The following is a 21214-nucleotide window of genomic DNA, read 5'->3' as shown; positions in this document are numbered from 1 at the left end:
TAAAAGTAGATGAAGATCTATTCTTGAACATTTTTTTTATAAATATAATGATAACCTCTGCAAAATTGTAGAAATATATATGAGAATTCTTCTTGATCCTCCCAAAGTGACAGAAGAGGTTTTTAGCCAGCATAAGGCCAGCTATCTAAGCCTAGCTCTTCTATTACTAGTTATTCATGTTGGAGATGTTGTCTAGATGTTCATGAGATCCTCTAGGGACCTGGTGCGTGCGAAAGCCTCCAGACATCTCTCACTGCTGTGGTCCACGTAACTCTGTACGGACTCATCCTGGTCCTCTCCCTCCAGGTCCGTGGAGAACGCCGGGAAACACGCCTTGCGGCTTCTGTTCTCAGCCAGTCTGCAAACACACAAACATGACTTACTAAATACATGTAGTCTAAGGAAAATGAAGAAGCACACTGAGAACTTTGACGTGTAAGCTAGATGTGCTTGTGCATTATGATTATTAATAAGAGCTGTCAGAGGACAGCGCGCTCAACTATTCGAGTGCTTGACATTATAACGTAAGCCATCATGGGGAAATTGTTCATATTCAATAATTTATTGGACGATCTTTCTAAAAAAAAAACAAAAAATAAGGAAAAAAAAATTATTTTTTTTTTTGGGGGGGGGGGGGGGGGGTTAGAGGGGGTATAATGTGGGATATGGTCATTTATTAGACGATCTTTCAAAATAAAAAAAGGAGAAAAAACAAAAAAAATTTGGGGGGGGTAGGGGGGTGAGAGGGGGTATAATGTGGGGTGTGGTAATTTATTAGATGATGTTTAAAAAAAAAAATTTTTTTTTTTTTGGGGGGGGGGGTAGGGGGGTAGGGGGGTATAATGTGGGGTGGGGTAATTTATTAGATGATGTTTAAAAAAAAAAAAATTACGGGGGGGGAGGGGAGGTTGGGGGGGGAAGGGATTCTGGGTAGGGGCGTGGGGTATTGTTTGGGTGGACTCCATTGTGGTATTCAGGTAAGTGTTGTTTTGTCAAAGTATTAATATAATGTGATCATAAATAAAGAAGTTATGGCAATTTAAGCAAAATGTTCAATTATCTAAGTGTAAAAGGGGCCATAATTATGTAAAAATACTTGATACAGTGGTCTGCTCTTGTTTATAGGTTGGGGTCATGTTGTTAAACAAGAAAGCAAAATATAAAAGCAATATGTCAAAGGATATAGGAAATATTTGGGCTAGTACGCAAACTTTAATATAGATTTATCAATAATATGCATATTCTAAGTATAAAAGGGGCAATAATTATGACAAAATGCTTGATAGAGTTGTCTGCTCTTGTTTATAGGTTGGGGTGATGTTGGTAAACAAGTATGCAAAATATGAAAGCAATATGTCAAGGGACAATGAAAATAAATGGGGTAGTACGCAAACTTTATCATTTGCTGCATATTCTAAGTGGAAAAGGGGCCATAATTATGAAAAAATGCTTGATAGAGTTGTCTGCTCTTGTTTATAGGTTGGGGTCATGTTGGTAAACACATATGCAAAATATGAAAGCAATATGTCAAGGGACAATGAAAATAATTGGGGTTGTACGAAAACTTTAACATTTGCACGCAGACGCAAACGCCGACGCTGGTGTGAGTTGTATAGCTCCACTATATATATTTCATATATAATAGTCGAGCTTAAAATGTTAAATTCACGATTTTGAAACAGATTTTGAAACAGTTTTTTAATTATGTCACTATATATATGCCTTAAATCTCACAGTTTTTGTAGGTGTACATTTTGTTTTTGAGACACATACTTTATTAGAAATATTAGTATTTTTGTATGGGAGAGGATTAATTTAAGATCCCTTAGAATATTCAGAAATTAATTATTTATGACATAATTCACTTTGTTTATGCCTGAAGTTTTACACAGTGACTTACTGAGAAAAGCAGTCGTCGAGGTTATCAGAGTCAGCAGTGATTTCAAGATTAAACAGGACTGGTGATGTCTCACTGCTCTCATCAAACGTTTGCTGCAAACACAGAGACATTATATGGTGTGAGCAGAGTAGTATTATGAGTAGTATATATATTAGTGGAAATATGAATACATAACCTTACCTCAAACAGCAAGCTTATTTCTAAACAATTAAGGTTATGAATGGATAAGAAAAGTACATTATTTACATGAATGTCATGGCTCTATAATAAGCAATTATGTTAAACACAAATGTGACATCGAGTAACTATAATAGAGCACCAGCTAGAGAGCACATCTGCCTATGGAATGTTGAGTGCCTACCCAGCCATGACGGGGACTAGAAGACTGGCTGTCAATATCCAAGCATGCTACACTGTGAGGCTTGGGAAGGTGTGGGTGGCTATCTGAAACAAGGACCGCATACACAACTTGATGAAAATAAATAAGAACAAGGGCTGTTTGTAAAACATGCATGCCCCCCCATATGGGCTGTCCGTTGTAGTGGCAGCCATTGTGTGAATACGTTTTTTGTCACTGTGACCTTGACCTTTGACCTAGTGACCTGAAAATCAATAGGGGTCATCTGTGAGTCACGATCAATGTACCTATGAAGTGTCATGATCCTAGGCAAAAGCGTTCTTGAGTTATCATCCGAAAATCATTTTACTATTTCGGGTCACCGTGACCTTGACCTTTGACCTTGTGACCTCAAAATCAATAGGGGTCATCTGCGAGTCATGATCAATCTACCTGTGAAGTTTCATGATCCTAGGCATATGCGTTCTTGAGTTATCATCCGAAAACCATTTTACTATTTCGGGTCACTGTTACCTTGACCTTTGACCTAGTGACCACAAAATCAATAGGGGTCATCTGCGAGTCATGATCAATCTACCCATGAAGTTTCATGATCCTAGGCGTATGCGTTCTTGAGTTATCATTCAACAAGAGCACCGCATGACGGAGCAATATACACCCGATTCGTGTGCCATTGGAGATGATACACTGATGATTGATGTATTTGTTTTGGAAATAAGCAAAAAAAACAACAACAACTTATATAACTGATATATTCATATATATGCATTGATATCAACTTGAACTAGAGCTTTGTCACTGAATGTGACTTATACCCCCATACCACTTTGACGCAGGATAAAAAGTTGTTTAAAAGTTTCGGATGAATACAATTTGAATTAGAGTCCGGACAAAGTGGCGCCGTTGAAAATGCACTAATTGACCCTATGACCTAGTTCTTGACCCGACATGACCCATATTCGAACTTGACCTAGATATCAACTAGATGCAACTACTGACCAAGTTTGGTAAAGATCGGATGAATACAATTTGAATAAGAGTCCGGACAAAGTGGCGCTGTTGAAAATGGACTAATTGACCCTATGACCTAGTTTTTTACCTGGCATGACCCATATTCGAACTTGGCCTAGATATCAACTAGATGCAACTACTGACCAAGTTTGGTGAAGATAAGATTTATACAATTTGAATTAGAGTCCGGACAAAGTAAAATGCACTAATTGACCCTTTGACCTAGTTTTTGACCCAGCATGACCAATATTCGGACTTGACCTAGATATCAACTAGATGCAACTACTGACCAAGTTTGGTGAAGATCGGATGAATACAATTTGAATTAGAGTCCGGACAAAGTGGCGCCGTTGAAAATGCACTAATTGACCCTATGACCTAGTTTTTGACCCGGCATGACCCATATTCGAACTTGGCCTATATATCAACTAGATGCAACTGCTGACCAAGTTTGGTGAAGATCGGATGAATACAATTTGAAATAGAGTCCGGACAAAGTGGCCCCTTTGAAAATGCACTTATTGACCCTATGACCTAGTTTTTGACCCGGCATGACCCATATTCGAACTTGGCCTAGATATCAACTAGATGCAACTGCTGACCAAGTTTGGTGAAGATCGGATGAATACAATTTGAATTAGAGTCCGGACAAAGTGATGCCTTCCGCCCGCCGCCTGCCCGCCGCCCGCCCGCCCGCCAAGGGGTTTCACATAATACGTCCCGTATTTTATACGGGCGTATAAAAACCATTTTACTATTTCGGGTCACCGTGACCTTGACCTTTGACCTAGTGACCTCAAAATCAATAGAGGTCATCTGCGAGTCATGATCAATGTGCCTATGAAGTTTCATGATCCTAGGCCCAAGCGTTCTTGAGTTATCGTCTGACAACCACCTGGTGGACGGACCGACCGACAGACCTACATACCGACATGAGCAAAGCAATATACCCCCTCTTCTTCGAAGGGGGGCATAAATATCTATACCATGTTAATTGACTAACATAATACATGAAGTTTAGGAAGGAGTCAAGATTTGTGACAACACAGGACCATTATACAAGAGGGCCTGAAAGGCCCAAAGTCGCTCACCTGAGATTCAAAGGAATTGACCTGTTCTGTGCAGCCCAAGATGTCATTAGAACAAATGTTCTAACCAACTTTCATGACTAGTGAACACCCTGGCAGCCACGTTTTCAACAGACCAGAACCATTTTCATACACATCCAAGATACCATTTAAACAAATATTCTGAGAAAGTTTTATGAAGATTCATGAAGCCATATAAGGAAAAATGCACCCCCCCCCCTGCTGGTGGCCATGTTTTTCAAGCAACTAGAACCATTTTCGAACTTGTCCAAGATATAATTGGGACAAGTCTTCTGACGAAGTTTCATGATGATCCGACAATAAATGTGGCTTCTAGAGTGTTAACAAGGTTTTATGATAGCTATATAAGGAAAAATGCCACGCCCCCTTGGCCGCCATGTTTTTACACCAACAGGAACCATTTTCGAACTCATACAAGATATCATCGGGATAAATCGTCTGACCAAGTTTCATGATGATCGGACAATAAATGTGGCCTCTAGAGTGTTAATAAGGTTTTACTAAAGCCATATATAGCCATATTAGGAAAAATGCCCCGCCCCCTAGGGGCTATGATTTTAAAGCAACCGAAAGCATTTTGGAACTCATCCAAGATATCATTGGGACGAATCTTCAGACCAAGTTTCATGAAGATCGGAAAATAAATGTGGCCTCTAGAGTGTAAGGAAAAATGCCCCGCCCCCTGGCGGCCCTGTTTTTCAACCAACTTGCATCATTTTTAGCTCGTTCAAGATATTATTAGGATGAATCTTCTGACCAAGTTTCATGAAGATCGGACAATAAATGTGTCCTCTAGAGTGTTAACAAGATTTTATTATAGCCATATAAGGAAAAATGCCCCGCCCCATGGCAGCCATGTTTTTCAAGCAAACATAACCATTTTTGAACTCATCCAAGATATCATTGAGACCAATCTTCTTACCAAATTTCATGAAGATTGGACAATAAATGTGGCCTCTAGAGTGTTAACAAGGCAAATGTTGACGCCACACAACGCAAGACGGACAAAAGGCGATCACAAAAGCTCACCATGAGCACATTGTGCTCAGGTGAGCTAAAAAGAGGCACATCAGTGAGGAAACATCACCACTCATGATGTCAATGTGTTTGATCTTATGGTACTATTTACTGCTCTTGTGTACCTTGGAGGAGGTCTATGAGTGGTGCTGACTGCACCTGGTGCATCCTAGGTGGTACTGCTGGGACCCCTTTGTGGTCTGATGAGGCAGACACCCTTTCTTGGGCCCCGTCAGGTAGGTGTGATAGCGCAGTCACCCTGTTATGGCCCCCCTCCACAGATACCTGCAACACACCACCAGTCTTAGAGGGCTCCAACATTACACTGGCCTCATCCAACAAATACATCACAATGAATTAACTATTTACCTTCACCAAATCAAGTTGTGTTGTTTTTTAAATATGTTACTAATAAGTGCATTATAACAAAATCAAGAAATAAAACACATGCAATTATATATAAAGAGGGGCTTAAGGGCCCTGCACCACTCAACGAACCTGTTAAGACCCTCAAATGATTTTCATTGACCTTTTCAAGGCGGTTATCCCAGCTTTAATCACTTTGATCATGTTTACAGTTGGTATTCTTTTGAAAACCATAATAACAAGAATTTCATTCCTGATAAAGCTTTTGGGAATTCATTTTTCTTTATTTACTACTGATATGTACAACAAGGAAAACAAGTTTGCCCAAGGGCGGGGTTCATGTTCAACACTAAGTAAACATCTGCATAAATTTGGTAGAATACCACTTTTTGATTGAAAAAGCCAAACACCTATCTCAGAGCCTTGTGGTTTCAGAAAATATTTCAAAAGCCTTTTTTTTAATGGAGTCTAAACATACCATTGTGAGTCCTGGGACCTTGCCATTTTGAATCCCATAGGAGGTTTTGGGGATTCCGATAATGACGTTACGTTTGCGCATGCTCAAATTTTGGCCATCAAAACTGCGGCCATTTTGCTATTGTTTGCATTTGATGAACCGCATCGTGATAAGTTTACCATAACAATCTCTACTTAACACATATTCGCGAACCTTTTTAAGAACAACAAAATACTCAGAATAAATTGAATTCAATGAACGAACACAAATAAGGACGAAACCAATAGATTGATTTTTTGTAATCAACATAAGTATATAGAAACAGATTTGAACCTATGTGTCTGTAAAAACTTACCATGTTACAGATTAACTAAATACTCTTGATAAATGCAATTGTTTTTATTTAATTGTTCACACTTATTTTGACACTCTTTGTTTCAGCATTTTTAACCCAGTGCTTAATTGCCACTTTGTTCATCACAAACCGATTATCTCGATATGATCGAATACTTTCCAGACAATTACTAAAAAAAAGGGTGTCATAAACCCAGGGACCTATACTAAACCACATGTTTCTAGTCATCAATCACAATTTATGATACCTCCATGTCATCTCTTGGCACATTGAGCAGTCATTTAAGTCAACTACTTAACAGTTGCTTTAATTAAATATCTGAACATATTTAAAAAATATACATCTGTCCAAAATGGATTAACAGGAACTATAAAAAGTATATATATATTAGCCAGTTTAAGCATAACAATAAAGTGTTTAATAACTATAAATTAAAAATATTGTACAAATTTACTGCTACACAATTAACGTATTTAACGGGTACCTGCAAATGTCAACTCCGCTATAACGTGTAAAGATCATGCGTTACAGCAGTGTTCGAAATATCATCATGAAAACAAGCAATCACATTTGTTCATAATAGGGATATAAAATACTTGTGTAAAAATAAATTAAATGTATAGATTTATGGTAACATAAATTGCTAGATTTGTATCGCTCAAAATCACTAGTAAAGAGTTTTCAATATACATGTACATGCAAAGACAGTTCAATTTGCAAAATAAGCAGGTGTTTTTTTCCATTTGAATGCCAACATTTATTAATATTTTCATACTGTGCAAACGAAACGAAAATTCATTAAATGTAAAAGAAAATTAAAGCTACATTAAAAGATTGTAATGTATTGCGCTTTTTTAGGGCTTTGTTTTATAACTGATTCAATGCACCTCTTACACTAAATTTCGATCGCTGATGAACAATAACACTATCGCATCCACACCACTTATAATTATAATCAAATTATTATATGTTTTATTATTTTTCAAATATCATTTATCAAAGTCTTACTTTAAGAAAGAATACGGGTATTTATAGTTTTGTTTTGTGAAATTGTGAGTATTTAGTCTTCCTATGACCATTACTCTGATACAATGTAAATGGCCGCGATCGAGAGATGTGACGGCCAATCTATTTTTAGTAACGGAAAACCCCTATTGTGACGTCACGCCAAAACCTCCTATAGACAAATTTAAACAAAGCTTTTAAGGGCTACTGTTTGATGCTTCATACCAAATATCTAGGCTCTCACCTTTTAATTTTTGGAAAAGATTTTTCACTTTATACGCACATAGAAAACAAAATACTGCAAAGGCTCGGAGAATTTTGCCACCAAAAATATCAAACCTCAAGGCCTTGCAGATTAAAAAAAATTTCCTTTAATTTTTTTGACAAACCCAAATTTGTGAGATGAATTGTCAAAGATGTCACAACATTCAGGGATGAGTATCAAAGTGTACAGAGTACCTAGATGCCTGTCGGTAACATGTCCCCCCCACCTTCAATAATGCTTGTAATAATTTGACATGATGAATCATGCACTTGATGGTGAATAATTGAAATCCCCGCAATCGCTGGTAAAGTAGAAAAGAACTTATAAAATGAAAATTCCTGAGTTTTACAGACAAATAATATTATTATGGCTCCAATAAGTAGATATAGAATGTGGTGTGTGTTTTCAATGCAATCTTTTGTTACCTGGTTATTGTGGAGATTCTGTTGAGTATTTTTAGCATTGTTGGTTTTCTCCCACGTGTCTTTGGCCAGGTTGAAAGCCTGGGACACAGACAAGGTCACTGCTTGTGCCTGTGCAGGGAGAAAATAGTCAATAGCCTGCTGCAGAACCAGATACACGTCATATCTTGTTTTCATTATTTGTGTAACAGGACATAAAACTGACCTCAGACTGAAGCTTTACTGATGTGCTTATCTTCAATGAAAAATAATATCTTTAAGGTCATTATCAATAGGTACACTGGTGTATTGCAGTATTTATCTTTAAACAAGGGCTGTTTGTAAAACATGCATGCCCCCCATATGGGCTCTAAGTTGTAGTGACAGCCATTTTGTAAATATGTTTTTTGTCACTGTGACCTTGACCTTTGACCTAGTGACCTGAAAATCAATAGGGGTCATCTGCAAGTCATGATCAATGTACCTATGAAGTTTCATGATCCGAGCCATAAGCTTTCCTGAGTTATCATCAGGAAACCATTTTACTATTTCGGGTCACTGTGACCTTGACCTTTGACCTAGTGACCTCAAAATCAATAGGGGTCATCTGCGAGTCATGATCAATCTACCTGTGAAGTTTCATGATCCTAGGCATAAGCGTTCTTGAGTTATCATCCGGAAACCATTTTACTATTTCAGGTCACCGTGACCTTGACCTTTGACCTAGTGACCTGAAAATCAATAGGGGTCATCTGCTAGTCATGATCAATCTACCTATGAAGTTTCATGATCCTAGGCATAAGAGTTCTTGAATTATCATCCGGAAACCATTTTACTATTTCGGGTCACCGTGACCTTGACCTTTGACCTAGTGACCTGAAAATCAATATGGGTCATCTGCTAGTCATGATCAATCTACCTATGAAGTTTCATGATCCTAGGCATAAGCGTTCTTGAATTATCATCCGGAAACCATTTTACTATTTCGGGTCACAGTGACCTTGACCTTTGACCTAGTGACCTCAAAATCAATAGGGGTCATCTGTGAGTCATGATCAATGTACCTATGAAGTTTCATGATCCTAGGCCTAAGCGTTCTTGAGTTATCGTCTGACAACCACCTGGTGGACGGACCGACCGACAGACCGACCGACAGACCGACATGAGCAAAGCAATATACCCCCTCTTCTTCGAAGGGGGGCATAAAAATCAAATTGTGATACACCATTGGCTATTCTGTTTTTGTACTGGTATTTTCTTTATGAACACTGAGGATGAATACATATATTTTTTAATTAGATAATTGTGTTAACAACCATAGAAGTGAATGCAAATTGTACAATTTCAAATTGGTTCATATCCAGATCAATTTAGTGCGTACACATATACATGTTGAACTTGAACATCTCAAGTATGAAGCTAAATATGCCAGCACGATATCGTACCATTTGAAAGTTGGGAACATCTTTCAACGAAAAGTAGTTCATGAAATGTAAACAGTTTGCTTGTTTGTTGCATTATATCTGAATCACACTAGCTTTTAGTTTGGAAACAGAATACACTTGGCAATTCATTGAACCAAATGTATGTTAACAGACTCATGTGGATCAATATTTTAAACCTAGTATTTTAGAAATTAAACTACACATATTGATGTTACTACAAAATAGCTGAAAAACTACCATTTTACAGTTTCCTATCAGACTATCACAGACTTAAAGTGTTTTAACAGAGATTATTGTACAAAGTTATAAACCTAGAACTATTGTTATATTGTTGTTTCTTTTGTTAAAATATAAACTGTGAAATATCATATGTATCATGAAACAGCCATATGCTGTATTGAGCTATATTATGGTACAATCATAGCATATCATGACAAGCCTATTTCACTCATCTACTTAAAAACATTCCGGTATATCCACATACTATTTTTTGCTTTGCACAGTAGAAAGCATGGCACTCCATTGTTTCGTTGATGGTGTTTCTTGCAATGAAGGCAAATATCTTATCATGATTCTTGTCTGCTGTACAGAACGATATCCTGCAACACAGACCCAGACAGCCATATAATAACACTTGTAGCTCAAAATAAAAATACAAAACCATAGAATGTCATATTAAGTCGCTATCAGCTATAAGATAAATACTTCATGCAGAGAATGCTTCAATCCATGTACCATCTATAAAACTGCACTTGTAACATTTGTTTCCCATGTGTGCAAGTTATATTTGGTTTACATATCAGTTTCCATGGAAATAAGCAGTTTGACCAAGCAAGCTCTAATTCATATTTTATTACATATTAAATGTATGTACAATATAAATCTGAGCTTCTTGGTCCTCAATCAAGCCTGGTATAACATTTACCAGAACTGTGCTAACTAGCAACAACGGCATAATATAATTGTTTTAGCTTTTTTTTTCCCCAAAGTTAAAAATATATAACGGGTACATGCAGTTCAAAATATATACATGCTAGACATAATAGTAAAAGAATGAGAAACATGTTTTGTTCAATATAATATAATGTATTTAGAAAATGAGTTAATTATTGTGGTATAAATAAATATCTTACAATACGTTTTATATGGAGATTGGAGCTTAAAATCAAATGAAAAACATGGTATAGCATGCAGAAAAGAAAAACAAGAGCACCTCCTTGCGGGTGCAGACCTCTCATCTATTTTTCTTTTTAAAGGTGAAGGGACCTATCTAAATACTTGAATCAAAAAAGATGGAGGGGTGGGGTGGAGAGGGGTGTATAGTGTGGGGGTGTGGTCATTTATTACATTATCTTCCAAAAATAAGAAATAAAAATGAAAACAAAATTTTTTTTATTTTTTTTTGGGGGGGGGGGGGGGGGGGAGTCTTGGGTGGGATAGTTGGACGGTTCTTTCAAAAATAAAATAATAAAAATAAATATTTTTGTTTTTTTTAACCATGTTTAAATAAAAATAAATTTAGGGGGGGGGGGGGGGGGGTATAGTGTGAGGGTGTTGTCATTTATAAGATGATCTTTTCTTTTTTTTGGGGGGGGGGGTTTGGGGGGGGGGCATGGGGGATAGTTTGGGTGGAGTCTATTGTAGTATGTTAGGTTAGAGTTGTTTTGTCGAAGTATCAATCAAATCTGATCATAAGTAACAAAGTCATGGCAATTTTAGCAAAATTTAATTATTTGACCTTGAGAGTCAAGATCATTGGGTAAAGGTAAAATTCAACTTTCCAGTTACAGTACCCTCATGATAGTATGAAAGTATGTGAAGTTTGAAAGCAATAGCCTTGATACTTTAGAAGTAAAGTGGATGTTAACACAAAATTTAACCATATACATCATGTATTTAAAGTTACTAAGTCAAAAAAATGTCATAATTCCGTCCAAATGACAACAAGAGTTATGCAACTTGTCCTGTACAGTCCCCTTATGATAGTTGGTGAGTGCTCCAAGTCTGAAAGCAATAGCTATGATACTTAAGGAGTAAAGTTGACCAAAACACAAAACTTAACGAAATTTTCAACTTTCTAAGTATAAAGGGGCCATAATTCTGTCAAAATGCCGGTCAGAGTTACATAACTTTGCCTGCACAGTTCCCTTATGATAGTTAGTAAGTGTCGCAAGTATGAAAGCAATAGCTTTGATACTGTAGGAATTAAGTGGACCTAAACACAAAACTTAACCAAATTTTCAATTTTCTAAGTATAAAAAGGGGCCATAATTCTGTTAAAATGCACTCCAAAGTTATTTAACTTTTCCTGCCCAGTCCCCTCATGATATTAAGTAAGTGTACCAAGTTTGAATGCAATAGCTTTGATACTTAAGGAATAAAATGGACCTAAACACAAAACTAAACCAAATTTTCAATTTTCTAAGTATAAAAAGGGTACATAATTCTGTCAAAATGCACGCCAGAGCTATCTTACTTTGCCTGCCCAGTCCCCTCATGATAGTAAGTAAGTGTACCAAGTTTGAATGCAATAGCTTTGATACTTTATGAGAAAAGTGGACCTAAACACAAAACTTAACCAGACGCCGACGCAGACGCCAAGTTGATGACAATAGCTCATCTTTTTTTTTCAAAAAATAGATGAGCTAATAACCCTTCTTTTCTTCATGGCCCTTTTAAACAAGGCAATTAACCAATAATAGGGGTTGAAACTTCCACTTGCCCAATTACGTTGGAGACTTAAATTAAATGGGCGAGTATGATTTCCAAAATAATACCCCAATGGGCAATCCCACTTAGTCTTTTTGGGGTAATATTTGCATCGACATAATTTATTTTCTCACTAAATCAAAATGTCCAAACAATTTGATAAAAGATATTTTATTTGGACAGAAATGTCATGGTGCATCTAATTATATTCCATATTGATAACTATAATTAATTTAAAGCAACCGCAAAGAAAGGTGATCTGCTTCTGCTAGCTGGCTTTTAGTTTTAGCAAATGTTAACACCCCTGAAATGCAAACTAGTTATTGGCACTATCATATCAGCCAACTTTCCACATTTTAGTCAGTAACATAAAATAAGGATCAATACAAAAACACAATGTTTACAAGGTTTACTGAACAACATGAGGCATGAGATATACCTGTATATGGAGACATCAAAGAGCATGTCCTTGCTGTCCATATCAACTACCTTGATGCCATGAGGGGTTACTTTCAGTGACACTTTCACCAGCTTCTTAGCTTGAGATTTTGCCTGCATATGTAAGACTATCATTAACAAATCTGGGTGATTTTTATCACTTGAACTAAATTATACCTGAATTTAACTCTTACTTGCTGTTCCCTTTTATAAAACAGATAACATCAAAATTTACTTTGTACACATAATGTACAACACATGCAGAAAAAATATAACAAGAAATGTGTTTGTCGGAAACACTATGTCCCCTTCTGCGCCGCTTTGAAATTTATTTATTTTTACCTTTGACCATGAAGGATGACCTTGACCTTGAACTTCCACCACTCAAAATGTGCAGCTTCATGAGAACGCCGCTTTGAAGAAAAAAAAGTTGTTTTTTACCTTTGACCTTGAAGGATGACCTTGACCTTGAAGGATGACCTTGACCTTGAACTTCCACCACTCAAAATTTGCAGCTTCATGAGAACGCTGCTTTGAAAAAATAATTTTTTTGACCTTTGAACTTGAAGGATGACCTTGACCTTGAAGGATGACCTTAAACTTCCCCCACTCAAAATGTGCAGCTTCATGAGAACGCCGCTTTGAATTTTTGTATTTATTTTTACCTTTGACCTTGAAGGATGACCTTGACCTTGAAGAACGACCTTGACCTTGAACTTCCACCACTCAAAATGTGCAGCTTCATGAGAACGCCGCTTTGAATTTTATTTTTATTTTGACCTTGAAGGATGACCTTGACCTTGAAGGATGACCTTGACCTTGAACTTCCACCACTCAACATGTGCAGCTTCATGAGAACGCCGCTTTGATTTTATTTTTTTTTACCTTTGACCTTGAAGGATGACCTTGACCTTGAAGGATGACCTTGACCTTAAACTGCCACCACTCAAAATGTGCAGCTTCATGAGAACGCCGCTTTGAAACAATTTTTTTTTTACCTTGAAGGATAACCTTGACTTTAAATTTCCACCACTCAAAATGTGCAGCTTCATGAGATACACATGCATGCCAAATATCAAGTTGCTATCTTCAATATTGAAAAATGTGTTTGACAGAAACACTATGTCCCCTTCTGCGCCGCTTTGAATTTTTTATTTTTTTTGTTTGACCTTTGACATTGAAGGATGACCTTGACCTTTCACCACTAAAAATGTGCGGCTCCATGAGATACACATGCATGCCAAATATCAAGTTAGTATCTTCAATATTGCCAAAGTAATCATAAAATGAGCGATTTTGGCCATATATACTTGACCTCTGACCTTGAAGGATGACCTTGAACTTTCACCACTCAAAATGTGCGGCTCCATGAGATACGCATGCATGCCAAATATCAAGTTGGTATCTTCAATATTGCCAAAGTGTTCATAAAATTAGCGATTTTGGCCACATATATTTGACCTCTGACCTTGAAGGATGACCTTGACCTTTCACCACTCAAAATGTGCAGCTCTATGAGATACACATGCATGCCAAATATCAAGTTGCTATCTTGAATATTGAAAAAGTTATTGCAAATGTTAAAGTTGGAGCAAACAGACCAACAGACCAACGTACAGACCAACAGACAGGGCAAAAACAATATGTCCCCCACTATAGTGGGTGGGGAACATAAAAATAAACTTAATAATAAAATAAGCAGAGGACTAGAAAATTGTTTATAAAAAAAAAAAAATCAGCGATTTTAATTTTTTTCCAGATTTGTCTGACAGGTTTTTCGTAGTCTGCACACACGTATGTACATGACATTACCATCTCTACAATCCTCTGTACAGCACGAGTGCTCACTCCCTCCCCATAGCTCTCTCCCAGAGGCAGCTCATCAAGCAGGGTGGAGCCCAGGTACTTAAGATAGAAGCCCACACCTTCAGTTACCGCCTCACTGTTCTCATCCCAACCCTCTCCTAGTTCTGTAAAAAGAATATTTGGAGTAAATAAATAACATGGCAACATAAAGTGGGACTAGCCATACGCCCTTAGGTCAAGAGACAATACAATAATTTTCTTCAGAATTATAAGATATACTATCATACCCAGAAATAAATTAACACCAGTTAAATTATTCATAGAAAATATTTTTTGCATTCAACCCATTTGAACCATCCATTTTTACCTAAAATATTAATATCATAGCAGAGACTACCACAAATACAATCATTATTGAATGTGTGCCCTTGATAAAAATTGGTGCATATAGTAGTTACAATGCTGGATAAAAAAGCCTTGTTCATGTGTCAAAATATAGGAGTTCAGATCAAGAAAAAGCTTCAAGTTGACATATTGTTAAGTCAACACAACAGTCAGTTCAATATTAATTTGCAGCTTGAAATACGTGTACATACAACATGAATTCATGTTGGAATGATTCTGCAATAAAGAACTGAACAATATAAAGTGGGTGTTTGAGTATTTGTCGGACAGCAGTATTTACCGGACATGCTATTAACATGTATTTTGTGTAATGTAACGCTCTAACACAATTTGCTTTGCCACATACTTACAGACTCTTGTTTTCTTGAAGATGATAGCAACAATTTATTGAAAGGCAACTATTATAGTACACAATTATAGTAAACAATTGCAATGTTCCTACATTTCGTTGCAATGAAATGTGACCTCCGGGTGGGGGATATTAATAGCACGCGAATGTCCGTAAAGTGTTCATGTGATATTTCATATTATTAAGTAAGTAATTCAAGAAAACTCCTATATTTTGTCTAAGAAATACTTGCTTGCCAGTACCAAAATATTTATTTATAGTATATTCACAGTTCTGACATCTGTATTCTCTTAGTATTAATTCTCAAAACAGTGTTTATGACTGAACATATTGATAGAAAAGAGATGAACAGATAAGGGTTGATTTGGTGACTTCCATGAAATGGCCTTTAATTCATGAGATATCTAATATGAAAATCATTTCTAATAATTTTTTTGTAAATAAATACACATTTCAGTGAAATGTCACACTTCAACTTCAGCATACTCGACAGGGCTAGCGCTGGCCCAAAATTTCTTTGAGCCACCCAGATCTAGGGGGGTCCGGGAAATTTTTTGGATCCTAGATTGTCTGTGCCTATTGCCAACCAGTTTTCGTTTGTTTCAAATAACAATATTTACTATAGATTTTTAATATTTCTTTTAATGACAACAAGCACATGTCACATATCATAATATACATCACATCACAATTTTCATAGTAATAGAGAAATTTTCATACAGCACATTTTTAACAACATGATGAATGGCATGTAAATACAAGCATACATTTCATTCACAAAATACATTGCAAACAAATCCTGCTATATACAGAGAACAAAGTCATGACATGTATCATTATTATTTCATTATTATTCTGCGCTGTTTTTTACCAGCCCACAGTTTGTAGATCAGTTTAAAGTCAACATCTTTGCAGTCTTTTCCTTCAATTGAGATTTTCATGAGATGTTCCAAATTTTTTACAGTCAAACAATTTCTTAGATCAGTTTTGATTACATTCTGCCTACTGAACCCTCTTTCACAGTCCACTGTAGACACTGGGGATACTAACAACCTTTTGGCAGCTTCTGCTGATGCTGGATAGGAATGGACATTTTTAATTGCCAAATTTGCAGCAGAGTGTATGTCAGTCACTGACTTGTTTCCAGAATTATGGCTTGCTCTTGCAAAATTGGCAAAGCAAAGCAGTTCAGACTGTGAGCCTTCAAATCCTACAGTACCTAAGTAGTCAGAGACAGTGTCAATGTCTGAGTGTATTTGTGGGACTGGGATACTGGGGTCAAATAGATTGCTCATGGCTGTAAGGACAGACCCATCACTGTTGTCTGAAAACCTGCTATTCAGACTTGTGACCATATTGCTCATGAACTTTTGGCATACAGACTCAGCTTCAGTTCTTTGTTTGACACTGTCTGTGATAGTGTGACCTTCATACTCAAATGTGGACAAACCATCTTTATCAATCTCTGGTGTTTGGGGTGTGACCTTCAGAATTTTTTTCATCATGGGACCTGACCTTGTCTCTGACAGGTGTTCAAGAGCCTGAATAGTGGCTGTCAAAAGGGGGTTAACCTCAGAATAGCACAAGTCTTTCTTCTGGTACATTTTGGACAAAATGACAATGGGTTTGAGTGCATCACACAGGAAGTGAGCAGTGTACAGAAATTTGAATGTGGCAATTGGTTTGTACAGACTCAGGGCTTTACCAGATTTTTCTTCTAGAAACAGAGAAACTAGGCTTGGGTAGTTTGTGACCAAGGCATCAACAGCACCCTCAAAACTTAACCAACGTGTGTGGAAGACCTCTTTAAATCTGAGTGTTTGACCTTCTAAAATGGACTGAATGGCAGAGAGCTTTGATATGTTCTTGGGGGAGTTTCTGAAGTATTTGTAGATAGAATTTAATATCTCCTGAAATTTGACCAGATAGGGAAGGGAATCTGCACTGCTGCAACAGCTCAAGGCTAACCTGTGGGCAATGCAGTGTGTAGCAAGGACACCAGGGACATGCTCTTTTAACCTCGTTACTACCCCTGATTTGTGTCCGACCATGACAGATGCACCGTCAGTACTGACACCACATAGGTTGGCAATGTCTATTCCTTTTCTCAACAGAATGTCACAGACTTAAACATAGATGGACTCAGCATTTGCAATACTTAAATCAGATATGCCCAAAAAGTGGGTCACAGGATAGACGATCCAAAACAATCGCTCTCTAGGATTTTTACATAACAGATCAAATTTTGTGACACAGATACATCTGTTGACTCATCTAACATCAGACTGAATTTTGGACAGTATTTCAATTTTTCTAACAATTCTAAATGCAAAGACTCAGCAATACATTCTTGGAACTCATTGATTGACTGGTGGTGTTCATATGTGGTATGACCATCAACCCTTAGATCACATAGTTGTGAGACACCTTGATTAATGCAATGGGCATTAAGAGCAGGAATCACTGAGCTAGCTAGATTCTGCTTAGCAGCAAAGTATACATTTTTTAGAGCTGCAGTTACCGCTACCTCACTCTTCGTTATGGCCACTTCACAGGCGGACTTCATAAACACCGACTGCTTGCTGGCATCGACGGCATTAGTGTGATCTAAAAATAAAAATAAATTAAATACATTGTCAATCTGCATATATACATATAGTTAGACTATAGCATATCAAAGTAATTTCAAATTAAAATTCCTCTCATCTTCAAAATCTTACCTTTAGACTTTGCATGTTTCGTCACCTAGTCTTTTTTCAGGATATTGCAACCTACAGTGAAAGTGTTGGAATTCTGCGCCTTAATGCATAGGTCACAGTACATTGATTTTGATTCATTCTCAAGCGAAGCCAATTATTACCAACTTTCCAAGACTCATGGAATGCTCTATTTTTTTGTTTTTTAATTTTTTTGTTTGTTTGTTCAGACTCATTTTCGTCCAAAGGACACTTTAAGGTTAAAGAAGTCATGTTAGCGACTGTACGCACAAAGTGGTTACTTCCATTTATATAGTAGACGGCATGAATTACCATTCCTATGCCTTACAAATTCGTACCTTTAATTAAACTTTAATTGCAATTAAACCGCGCGTGTTTTTCACGTTTTCCTTTGATTAAAATACGCCGCTGTTAGTTAGCATAGTGTGTGAGTAAAGCGATCAAATTAATTAATTATCACCTTTTCATTTCAATCGTAAATCGGCAGAAAGTTGTAACATCAACGACAAAGAACTAATTATTTAGTTATCACTCTTTAATTTAGATCGATAGTCAGCTTGGAAATAATTAAAATATTGTCACGCTTATTTTCATTTTTAATCTTATAATACGACATTTGCGACCGGCCGCTATTTTGTTTGAAGACGACAATATTAACTGTGTATTCAAAGCTCCACCCATTTTTACGTTTCATTCGACAACGTCATTTCAGGTGTAAGCGAGCTCAGTTTTGATTGGCCAGCTACCATGTGCACTTCAATAGCAATAAGGTCAAGCGATGTCTCGATACAGGTGCAGACCGGTTTTCGTTCACTGTTCAAATTGCGAATACTTTCATTGAAACAAAGAGAAAAATATAGAAAACCAGTTTCGGCTTAAAATGGCGGCTGTTTTCAATGAAATTTTACGAGATATTAGCATTTTTCGCAAATCGGATTTTTCTTGAGCCAAATTCTAAATATTTTCGCAAATGGCTCAAGTGGCGAACGACAGCACGAGCCCTGCTCGGCTTTTTCCATTGCCAAAATTAACACATTTTCATGAACCATTGACAGTTTGAAACTTTGGATTAATATCATTACTATGCGAGCACACCATATCACTTAAGTTGTTTTAATTTGCGCATAAGATATATACATGATCTGTTAGTGTTTATTTATGCCAGAAAATAGTTTATGTTGCTAATACTACCGATTAAAGTGCCGCCCGGAATCTGGGCGGAACGTTTCTATGAAATATCTTGTTACCAGTTGCAACTCCCAGCATCCCGGAGGGTTAATAGCTGGGAGTTGGATTATTGCGAATATCGTTGAAGTACCTCTTCTCGAACCTCACTTCTTTTCGAACCCTTCATAAGTTTACATTGTATGCCCATGCGCACTACATCACCGTTTTTTAGTATTTGTGATTTGTTTACGTCGACTCACGCGTAGCTGCAAATCGACGATTGATTAATCATAAAACACGTCAAAATCATTGCATTTCTTAATGCTTTTTACATCTGTAAGGATTTTCCTTAAAAAAGATATAAAAACATGGTCTTTTTTTTGTTCTCAACTTTGCTTCACAATTTACACATTTCAGCTGACGTGACCATGGTCAAAACATGTGACTAATTTATTTTAAATGTTGTACACTGAATGGTTCGAAAGCAGGTACTCATTGTTTGGGCGGTATTGATAGTTTTACATGATATGGATGTGCTGGAAACTTGCAAAAATCTTTAATCAAAAGAGGATTTACATAACAATTACAGTTGCCAGCCACGAAGAAACAAGTTATTTATCAAATAGAGTACTTGTAAATATGTTTCACTATTTTCAACATTATATTTGAGTATAATTGACATGTCAAAACTTAAGAGGTTCGAAAGATGGTTCGTCCATGATAATATGATTACCAGTTTCACAGAGATTGTAATGTAAATATGTTAACAGTTAAACATGTTCAAATCACAGTTAATCGCGTTAAAAATGTTCAAAATATTGTTAATCACGTTCAAAATGTTCAGTTATTGAGTCGTTCAAATGGAAGTGTGGATAATGCAGGGTGTTCAAATACTTAGTTAATGGGTTCATCTGAAGATACAGATACATTTTGAAATTGTGCTTTACAAATGTTGATTCGTTGTCGAATAAAGTTGCAGAACTTGAGGCATTTTAGACATGTTACATCCAGATATATTTGGAATTTGTGAGGTTTTTTCCAAAGTCAGCTAATGAAAAACTGAGTATAAATGGTCTGAAGTTTACAGACTATGATGCCTTTAGTCCTACTTCCAATGGGAACAGAGGTGTATTGTTTTTAATAAGAAAATATTTGAAAGCTACAAAATGTGACTACTTTTGATGATCAGGATTTAATGAGAGTGTCTGGTGTGAAATATCAATTCATTACTGGAACAGTTTGGAAGAATCAACAATAGCTGCCACAAGTGTTAATCAATTTAAATCGTTGCTTTATTCTGAGAAATGGAACATTAAGTTTAACCCGTCTGTAAATGAAGTTAAATTAATTTTACTAAGCGCACTCTAGAGAAGTTTTAATAAAATTAGTTCATATCAGAGAGAGATTCTAAAGAAGAGACCATTTATCAGAGGGGCCACTACAGCATAGCTAAATTACGGCCCAACAGTCCAGGTATCCAGGTATAAGATTACTGAGTATCGATAACTATGACATTCTGAGATCTTAATGCAGCTCAGATCTCTAGCAACTTACTGCTATGTTTACCACCGACTGTTTGTGGATTCTTTCTCACTTTCCGAAAAATTGACTCCATTAATTATTGCTATCAATATTTTTTCTCCACACAAATTGATACTTTCGTGTGATTAATACTTTTACAATAACATATTTACGTCGAACAAGTCGTACGACCTTACTTGACTGTACACAATTATTTACACAAAGTTTTATCATATCAAACAATCACGAAGACACCAGTCTCAATTTTCAGCGATTTTTACAACTTAATATATATCAAGATACCGGCAAATACAGGTTACAAATCACTATTTTATTAATTAGCCAAAATTCGCGAATTATTTCAACCTCATAAGATGCATCGTCTGCAGTTGTGTAAGTAACAGTGTAATTGT

At 36.6% G+C, this 21214-nt stretch overlaps 1 protein-coding gene and 1 long non-coding RNA gene across 2 annotated transcripts; both read right to left on the bottom strand.

Annotated features, from left to right (window-relative positions):
- On the bottom strand, positions 1-21071 carry LOC127853001 (low density lipoprotein receptor adapter protein 1-A-like). Its single transcript, XM_052387118.1, has 9 exons — positions 20835-21071; positions 14649-14806; positions 12838-12950; positions 10174-10288; positions 8269-8376; positions 5521-5680; positions 2262-2344; positions 1901-1992; positions 1-358 (listed from the first exon to the last, which is right to left on the bottom strand). Exons 1-9 carry the CDS (start codon positions 20893-20895, stop codon positions 193-195), a joined length of 1056 nt encoding a protein of 351 aa, XP_052243078.1. The 5' UTR covers positions 20896-21071; the 3' UTR covers positions 1-192.
- LOC127853013 (uncharacterized) lies at positions 2997-3942 on the bottom strand. The gene is made up of 2 exons (XR_008036402.1): positions 3804-3942; positions 2997-3647 (listed from the first exon to the last, which is right to left on the bottom strand). It is a non-coding gene; the product is annotated as an uncharacterized LOC127853013 (long non-coding RNA).
- Positions 21072-21214: the final 143 nt, after the last annotated feature.

Source organism: Dreissena polymorpha, chromosome 12 (assembly GCF_020536995.1).
Source record: "Dreissena polymorpha isolate Duluth1 chromosome 12, UMN_Dpol_1.0, whole genome shotgun sequence".
NCBI classification, from domain to species: Eukaryota; Metazoa; Mollusca; class Bivalvia; order Myida; family Dreissenidae; genus Dreissena; species Dreissena polymorpha.
Note: the sequence above shows the minus strand (reverse complement) of the source record. Positions and strands in the feature narration are given on the sequence as shown.